The following is a 9,358-nucleotide window of genomic DNA, read 5'->3' as shown; positions in this document are numbered from 1 at the left end:
TGTGCAGACGAAATTTTTATCTCATGACAAAATAATATTCCCAGTACAGTAGTGTTCCCTTCCCTTTTTTTTTTTTTTTAAAGGCATACAGTGATTTTCTCATGTTTTTAATTACTGGATGATATTAAATAAAAAAAAAGATCTCAAAATAAATACATTCTCTTTTTATCTCTACCACGCTTAAAACTTCAGTTCTCTTTTCATCCTCGACATAAACTTCATTTAAACTTTGTTTAATTTGGTCTCATTTTTGAAATGCCTGTACAGTGTTTGTAATTGTACTGTTATTTTAAAAAGCTGCAGATATATATTGTCCAGTGGTTTCCACCTGATTTAAATAAATAAATGGATATGTGTACAGAGCAGATAACCCCCCCCCCCCCCACACACACACACACACACACACACACAAAAGCAAACTAAACCAAAACAAAAACAGTCTAAAGTTTGAACATCTGTTCATCTGGTAACTGGAATTAAATTTAAAGATTTAAGAAAACTAAAAGTAAAATCTTGTGTCAAACAGAAAATTGCCAAGTCTGATCGGTTTGAAACATTTATTATTTTGTACATATTGCTCCTACATTTTTTATATTATCGTGTAACCTTCTTACATACACATTTTTCTGTGCAGTGTTGTATAGTTGTAGAAATGAAAAACAAAGAATTTGTTATTGTTTGGAGGAGAGCAACCCCCAAGGAGAAGAGTCCTGAATGAAGCCCATTGTGCGCCTCAGTTTTGCAGGGGGAGCTGGGGGGTGGGTGGGGTGGGGGGTGGGTAAAATAATCTCACTCTGGAAGTCTGAATATATCTTGGCTATCAGCTAGATAAATAAGTCTACATCTTCGACAAAGCTTCGGATGTCTTGAGAGGGAAACGTGGGGATGCAGTATCCGAATTCCAAGTCCACCTTGACCCATCTCCTCAAGTCACTGCTCAGCTATTGTAAAACATGCTTTAAATTTCCTGTCATTGTGAGATGCAATGTTTCTCAACAAACAATGCCAATAGGTACAGCATGAGCTCTTCAGAGACCAGCCAGTTAAAGAGAGAGAGAGAGAGAGAGAGAAATCCAGTGAAGGCTACTGGTGGCAATACCTGCATGAACACAGTCCTTGAATTAAACAGGACCAGTTGAAACACAGCCAATTCTCTGGAACGATCAGAGAATACAAGTGCAAACGTCCTGAAAAACGACTTATGAACAACTGATTAACTGTCAGTCTGTACAACTAATACAACCGATTTTTTCTGAATTTGTCATTATTTGCTTATATGAACAAATACGCGATGGATTAAACATAATAATCTTCATCGGGTGACGTGCTCTACTCTGCAATATACAGTGGAATCAGTTTCGACAGTAATGACAGAGAAATGCATCTCTGAGAGTAGTGCCAAATAAAAAAAAAGAAAAAAAAAATCAAAATCAACATGCCTGCATGTTATATGAAACTACAGATAACCGCCCTCTTATTAGTCATATACAACATAAAAACAATCTCTCCTAGCAATAAAGTGAACAACTCAGACATTTTCTTTAAACAGGAGAAGACATTGGCACAGTTCAGGATTGCAAACTGCCCCTAAAATGACATATATCGGATTAGAACTGAAAATAGAAATGTTACAGAATAGTATTTGATACAATATGGAACTATATATATATATATATGATGATGATTGTGCTAATGACCTAAGTATTGCTTGTACGCAGTTTGACATTGTACACAGTACTGAGAAGCTTGATACCATCATATTAGAAGTATATGTACATAACAGCACATTCCCATTGAAACACTGTAGGTATCTTATGACAGAATTAGTACAGTTGACACTATTTCCTCTAATAAGACAATTTACCATGAAGCATGACATGTCTCATGGTACGGTATTTGACCAGTGAGAAGTATTACAGAGAGCTAATTGAGTCAAAGCCACTACAAGAGAGTGCAATTATTCACCTTCTTTTCTGCATATATGATCTTCAAATACTGTATGGATCAAAATTCATTGTGACAGAAGCCCAAAATCAGAAAAAAAGCAACAGAAAAGTTCTGCTCAAACGACAACTAACATCATTCTTTGCTTACAGATGACATTAAGCATAGAAAAATTCAAATAAAGAAAAAAAAAAAGGAATGTCATTTTTTTGAGAAAGACAGAATCCAACAGCCATGTTGTAAACCATTCGCTAATACTCAAGAGGGTGAAGACTGTTTATATGTGTTATAGCTCATTCTCCCTTGCAAGAACCGTGTTTTCTATAGTTACTCTGGTCAGCTGTAAGTCATCAAACCTACACTGACCAATCTCACCTCTACCTTCTCACCAAATGTGTCAGAAAGAGGCCCTTTCAAAATTTTGGTCCATGTCAGGATTTGTGTGTTTCAGATGTTTCCAAAGTCATTCGCTGCTGGATCACATCAATCACAGTGAACCAGTGGTCAGACTTGAGTTGGTCATGGAAAACTGGAATGTGGGATTTGAAAACACTGACCAGAAGTGGAACGGGGAAACATATGTGCATTGGAAGCACACTATTTGTTTTATATATATATATATATATATATATATATATATATATATATATATGCACACACACAATGTCTGATACTGCGACTTTGTAAGATCTTGGCACCCAAAATCTGAGCTTTTTATCATTACGGATTAATTTTTAAATTTAAGACCGAACAGTTTAGTTGCTAACAATTGCAAGTTAAATAAAAATATTTAGATTTCCCATAAAAATCAACAAATAATAGTGCAGAATATCTCCTCAAGTGATACATATTTCTTTCCAGCACAAACAGATTCAGCACAAACAGAACATTTCTCGACTGATGGGCTAAAGCAATGATCTTGGCTTCAGTTGCATGAGGCCACTACTCAAGATTGCAATGTGTTGTTGGCGCCCTCTGGTGATCACAGATTGCAACTCCTCTTCGCAACGGTCTACATCAGACAGACTGCACTTCAAAAAACTGCACAAAATCTGTCCTCTGGAAAGTGACTCTGACGTTGAAGTGTATGTGCCCCGTCTATACCTCTGTTGAAAAGAGCATGCTCTGCCTCTTGCTGTCAGGAGTTGGAATTGTTTCCAGCTGAAGGAAATACAGTAAAACCTGGACCTATGCAGAAAAAACAGAAGCAACAGAAAAAATAAAATATGAGACAGGTGTTTTTTTTTTTTTAGAGAGAAACTAAGCATATAAGCATATTAACGCACAGACATATGGTAAGTACTATGCTAGACAGCCCCAGCAAACACAATGAACAACCAAAACGACTTTATCTTAATACCCCACAATACCTGAGACATGACCTCGAGTGACCAGCTGTCACTCATGGAGATGGCCTGCGTGGGATTGGCTGGGATCTTGCTGTCTTTCTCTGACGGGCGGAGGAGGGTGGGACCAAACACGGTGGCAAGGTTGTGGAAGGACATTTTGTTGATGCTCTCATTCTCAGCGACCCTTGTAACACAAATATAAAATGATTTAATCCACATGAAAATAAGACCAGGCTCTATAACTGTACCGTAGTGCCTGAATAATTAGAATATAATATATATTTTTTGAAACATTACGAATACCATGAACGATGACTGACCCCGTCGCTGAATTTGCACATGCTAAAAAATGCCACCTAAGTCAGTAAGTCCGGCATATAATATGTAAAGAATTGCAAGGATCAGCACCTCTTAAGATGATCCAGCAGAAACAGAAAGGTAAGAAGGTTGGGTTCTGGCAGAGACAGCAGCAGGTTTAGCATACAGCTCTCCTTGGCAACACTGTCTGACAAAGCTAAAAAGGAAAGACCCACATACTGGTAAAAAAATAAATATACCATTCCAGACAGAAATAGTTCACTGAAAAAAGGGAAGGCCTAAAGAAATGCTTAGTCATTTAAAGACTCAAAAAAAAAAAAGATTTATGAGGGAGATTGAAAAAAAAAATAAACCCTTAAAATAGTTAATTATGGTAGGCAGAAGAAGGACCCGGAAAATGACTGACCGACGCCTCCGGTGAAGTTGGGGTACAGTTCATCGGTGAACAGTGGTTCGGGAAGCTCTCTGAAGTAGAGCTTAAGCGTTCCGGCGATGGCGTTCACGTCCATCTCACTCATCATCACAGACACGTCTTTGTTGTCTGAGGGCCGTGACAAAAACGAGAGGTGAGCTGAGTGATTTGACGAATGTTACGGGACTAGTTTCAAAAGATAAGGATCAAGACTAGCCCCGGACTATTTTCAGTGGAGAAACTCCAGAGAGCAGTTTCACTCTGGACTCGGGTTTCTCCTTGTCTCAGAAACTTTAATCCACTTTAGATATTTAGAATCAAAGCATAACTCTCTGATTATAAAAATGTGAGGATTAAGAGCTCTTTACAGGGTATAAAAGCTGAATTGTTTCTTGTCCGGTCATTTAATTCAAATGATCCACACTATAACCATTAAGCCATTTTTCAACATTGTCCTTTAAATGTGTGACGATTCTGAAAAACTCACTGGCATCGAAGGCAGCTTTCAAGGCCTGGATTTCTGTCGCCACTCCAGATACTCTGTAGATACCCACTTCTTCCATGCCTCTCCTCTCAATCTCTTCCACGCACTGACGCACAATTAAAGGCACCTTAGAATGTTCCCGCCTGACGGGATAAAACACAACATCACATATAAAATGAGAATGGTCACACGCTGAACAAAATGCTTCAAATTTGGAAAATAATGTAATAATGTAATAATGTTCAATATGTAAAGGTATATTTAATGCGTGTGTGTGACTGTAGTTGAAAACCTTTTTTTTTTTTTTTTGTTTTGTGGTAGCTTTAGTGGCGTAGTGGTAGCTTTACTGATAAACAAGTTGAGCTGTTTCCTTTACCGATCAACAAGTGTAATCCTTAGATGTTCACTAGTTACGACCAATAACAGTCAGTTTTAATCCTGCGTAATAACAACTCAATATCACAGCTGTTGAATGTGACAGCACGCTTTGGAGAACAAGATGGACATGTATTTGCTTTTATGTAACATGAACCAAACAACATGAAATATTTTGATGTTCCTTTGATCAATACATTAATGTGGCTAAACTGTACTGCTATACTAAGAAAATAATTTAAGGATAGAGATTCATTCAAAAAGTCATATTTTCCTGTCTGACTCTGTCAGCACTACACTTAAAAGTAAAAGAGATGGAGTTAAAAAAAAAGTGTTCAACCTCTTTTTTTTTTGGATATGTCCATCACTGAAAGAGGGAAGCAATAGTTCTTTCAGTAGTTTTCTGCTGACCTTGTACTCACTGCCCAAGCATGAAATAGCAGAGAACACAGTTTCCCATTTCTAAATACATAACCGGTGTTTTGATTGCAGTTAATGATCGCGGCATAGAACAGGCTTTCTTTGACATGGCTTCTCAACCTGTTCCGCGGTAACGATACCACTTCCTGTTTTTCTTTCTTGTTTGAAAAACTTCATGAAACATCCAGATGGAAGCCTGTTCTTCTGTCCTCAGCACTCTCTTTAAGGATGTTTTCCCTCCCTTTACCGGGGGGTACAGTTCGTTTTTTTACGACCTCACATCACAGCCAAGTGTGCCTATGAAAACACGCTCAAAGAAGAGTGTCTCTGTGCACCAAGCTGTGCTCCGAGAAACACAGCTGACAGCTTACTTGTATTTCTCTTGAAATGTGGGAGGGAATGTCTCTTTTCCACAAGGCAAAACAGTAAACGGCACCTAATAGATGGATATTTATTTTGAAACTGACAGAATTTACTTGAAGCACTTGCTCCTAAAAAACGGGTTGACGTTTAATCTTCAACTGTTTATGTTTTGACAGCTACTGCCATAGTTTTTTTTTTTTCATCTACGCTGAATTTCACAGTGTTTAATGTGACATATTTCTCTGAGAAAGAGCATACTCTTTAAAGACTCACTTGGTCACGACACCGATTTTCACCCCAAACACGCCGGAATGTTTCCTGGATGGCATTCGCTTTAGACTGAATTCCCGGCTTGTGAACTTCATCGACAGCTTGACCTCAATCTGAACAAAGAAAATAAATAAAAAAAAAAAACGTCAAAAACCAATTCATAATCTCAGAGATAAGCATAAAAGAACAATGTCCCTAATCTCGTAAACCGCCTCATTGATAAATTGAGGCGCTTTCAGGGGCAGGTGTTTCATCAGACATGGATTAAGGGGAGTCGTGCAATAGATTTCACTCTTAATGTGTATTTTCGATTAAAAAAATACATTTCAGTAATGGACTCAACATAATCTGTGTTTTGGAATATCATCCCAAAGTGTACTTTACCGTCAAAACCACCTTTATCTCACATTTATCTAACTGTCCTGCAATGGATACAGTGGAACCGTAATCCGATTTGATTTGAATGTTTCAGTACCATTGGATATTAGAAACAGTCATTTAAATATAGAAGGTTTCTCTGTTCTTCCGTGAGTTCAACAGAATTAGTTCTACTGACCCCATTCATGGAGATCACCGTCCTCTGCCATTCTTTCCCTTGAAGTGTCTGAGGATCCAGCTGTGGAAAGACAAACAGTCATCAGACTAAGGCCATATGAGAATGGATAAAAGCATGGGTACTCTACATTGTTGGTGTTAGTGGCCAGATAGCGGTGTATTCCCGTTAACCATGATGCGACCATCGGATAGATTTGGGTTTGTATATTGAGGTCACGTGCGAGATGACCCAAAAGTCTTTGACATCTTACATGACCTCCGTTTAACAGATCTCACACTTGCACTTAGTTTCATTCTTACATAAACTCCATATGGCTGTCCTGTGTCAGCCCTGTCGCAGAGCCTGTTTCAGTAATCCTGCTAATGCCGAGCTGTCAGGGTGTATTTACCGTACTCAGGCAGAGGAGCAGTGACTGTATCCTCACCCTGTCTGCTATGCAGTGTGGTTAGCCAACAGGATTGCTTTCCTGTCTTAAAAACTTTCCCTATTTTCCTAATGCTCACTGTCTATGGTTGTAGGAGATACGGCCATAAAAAAAAAAAAATGAGGAGATTACTTGAGTTTTGATTTAATGGGTGGCGATGCATTACTAAGCAAAACTGTTTAAGTAAGAAATATTTACTTGGACATGAACACTTCTCTGAACTGATATAAACAGGACAGTATCCCTCTTTATCCTTAGTCTAAACAAGGCAAAAATAGAGAAACTGAGACCTGACAGTAACAAGAAACATACAGTCTTGAACCATTAGATTGGACATTAGAATAATAAGTAGGTATTTTGTGTACATATCTTCAGACAAAAATAAATCACACAGTTAATGAGGGTCAAGTCACATTTTCTTCTCTGTCAGCAACAAATATCAGTGAGGTAAACAACACATCTCAAATGAAACAACGCATTTCACAAAACAAGAGCGATTCCTTGCTCTTCTCTCTCCTTCTTAGAGAATCAATGGCCGTGATAAGTTTACCTTCTGCCTCCGTAATGCACTTCGTACTTTGCCCCAAAGTCGGGCTCCAGAGCTCGAAATTTTCCTGGTCTCAGAGACCACGTCTTCCTCTACAGAGCAACCAGAGGGGAACTGATGAAAAGCTTGTTCTTGATCCGCTCTGGAGATGTCCATCTCACTCACCCCGCTGGCCAACTGACCGAAAGTCTGGTTTTGGATCAAGACGTCGCACATTACTACGACCCGACGACCCCTACTTGCCCAATAAAGGAAGGGACCATCAGAAACAAACAAATACGCTTCTAAGCTTCTTGGCAAAGAACAAATCGAAGCTGTCTAAGTCTACTCTCTGGTGCACTTTTCAGCCATCATTCCATGCATGCATCCCCCGAAGCCCAAAATGTCCTTTGGGGGCAACTGCTCTGTTGTGTTTTCGACTCCAGATCTGCTCCACCTACTCTGACAAAACAGAGAAGCGTGGCACACACTGTCGCTGTTCCAGCTGTCCCACTCTCCAGATGGAATCTGGGATTAGGTTCCCCCCTCTCCTCTGATTATAGGGTAATGAGGCACCTGACCTACACTTGCAAAGAGCTTGCCTTGAGGGACTCTGTGGTGGCTAGTTCACAGTTAGTTTAGCGATAGCTTTGTTTTGAGATTGAGGGATACTCCAAAACGATTCCCTAGAGACGGAATATTCATGTTCCGAGTTGTTCCGTAGTTCTTTGCCGTTTTTGTCAACTTCTTGGTCGTTTTTATGACCCGCTGCCAGCTCCGAAGGGAAGCTCTCGAACATCCAGTGTTTTGTCTGTCGGTCGTTCACTTTTGAACATGTTGTAAACAGAGAGAGTTAAGTGGGTTAAGTCCATGGCCCTGTATTTGCTGTGCTGTAATCACTTTCTTTGAACCAATCAAAATAATCTCTGCCAGGCACCGGGGGGAAAAAAAAAAAAAAGAAAAAAAAAACCGCCGAGTTAATCCATTGATCGGCTAGCGCGAGTGGCGTAAAACCTCAATTCTCAGATTCTACACAAATCAAAACGAGAACAAAAAAAAAAAAAAAAAAATCTCTGTTCATAACTCGAGCATAGTAAGAGCTGGTGCAACTAGTGAGATTTATTTTGTACACGATCTTGTGGCAAAATGTATGACAAGTTGCCATAGAGACGTCAAAAGCGACCAAGACAAGAGGCTCTCGCATTCAGACTCTCCATTGGGACAACGCAAGGCCCCTGGGATCTTCCCATCGTGCCGTGTCCTACTTCCACCTTATTCATTTTGGAACTTTTCCAAGTGCTGCATTTGTCCTCTGCTTTTCTTCCCAACTACAATCCCGAGCCCAACGACAGTAATCTCCTTGTCTGTCACAACAGCCAATCGGCAGCCTGCGGAGGTGGCCCTTCGTGGCCTTTCGACAGTGTTCTTCTCTTTTCACGCGGGCAGGTCGCATATGGCAGGATAATCCACCTCAGTGTAGTCACACAGAGGTTAACCTCTCATCTGCGTCTTTCTTACATTACCACCCAGCAGTGGACCTCCAGGTACAACGGCTACCGAGAAGGTCTACGCTGCTTAGCTATTCAAAATTGCCATTTTCACTGGCTACAGTTGCCAGTATGATTTTTTTCCTGTTATTTAGGTTTAATGTTCCTCTGAGGCGACCATAAGACCTCTTGAGTGATCGCTACCCTATATCACGACCCAATTCATGAACAATGAATTTCACAACACTGATGTCATCAGTGTGAGTGGACACTACACCGCGATGGAAATTCATAGATAAGAGGAAAAAATGATCATATTATCAGAGGACTTTGAAGACTTTATATGAAAGTGAACTGTAGTGCCCAGAGGCAAAATGAGTGTGATGTTATCTGCTGCCATCTGAGTTTAGACTAATTTGGTGGTAGGATT

At 39.7% G+C, this 9,358-nt stretch overlaps 1 protein-coding gene across 2 annotated transcripts in view; it reads right to left on the bottom strand.

The window, feature by feature from the left end:
* Positions 1 to 2,684: 2,684 nt before the first annotated feature.
* Positions 2,685 to 9,358, bottom strand: part of LOC115808465 (breakpoint cluster region protein) — a 35,288-nt gene continuing 28,614 nt past the window's right edge. For both annotated transcript variants that reach the window (XM_030769861.1, XM_030769870.1), the window contains 7 exons: positions 6,492 to 6,551; positions 5,939 to 6,048; positions 4,511 to 4,650; positions 4,018 to 4,152; positions 3,702 to 3,807; positions 3,315 to 3,477; positions 2,685 to 3,132 (listed from right to left, as the gene is read on the bottom strand). In XM_030769861.1, coding sequence (XP_030625721.1) covers positions 3,043 to 3,132; positions 3,315 to 3,477; positions 3,702 to 3,807; positions 4,018 to 4,152; positions 4,511 to 4,650; positions 5,939 to 6,048; positions 6,492 to 6,551 — 804 coding nt within the window. In that variant the 3' untranslated portion in view covers positions 2,685 to 3,042. The remainder of the gene's footprint in view (positions 3,133 to 3,314; positions 3,478 to 3,701; positions 3,808 to 4,017; positions 4,153 to 4,510; positions 4,651 to 5,938; positions 6,049 to 6,491; positions 6,552 to 9,358) is intronic.

The sequence above is a fragment of the Chanos chanos genome, chromosome 1 (assembly GCF_902362185.1).
Source record: "Chanos chanos chromosome 1, fChaCha1.1, whole genome shotgun sequence".
In the NCBI taxonomy this organism is placed as follows: domain Eukaryota; kingdom Metazoa; phylum Chordata; class Actinopteri; order Gonorynchiformes; family Chanidae; genus Chanos; species Chanos chanos.
The sequence above is the reverse complement of the archived record's forward strand: the minus strand, read 5'-3'. Positions and strand labels throughout refer to the sequence as shown.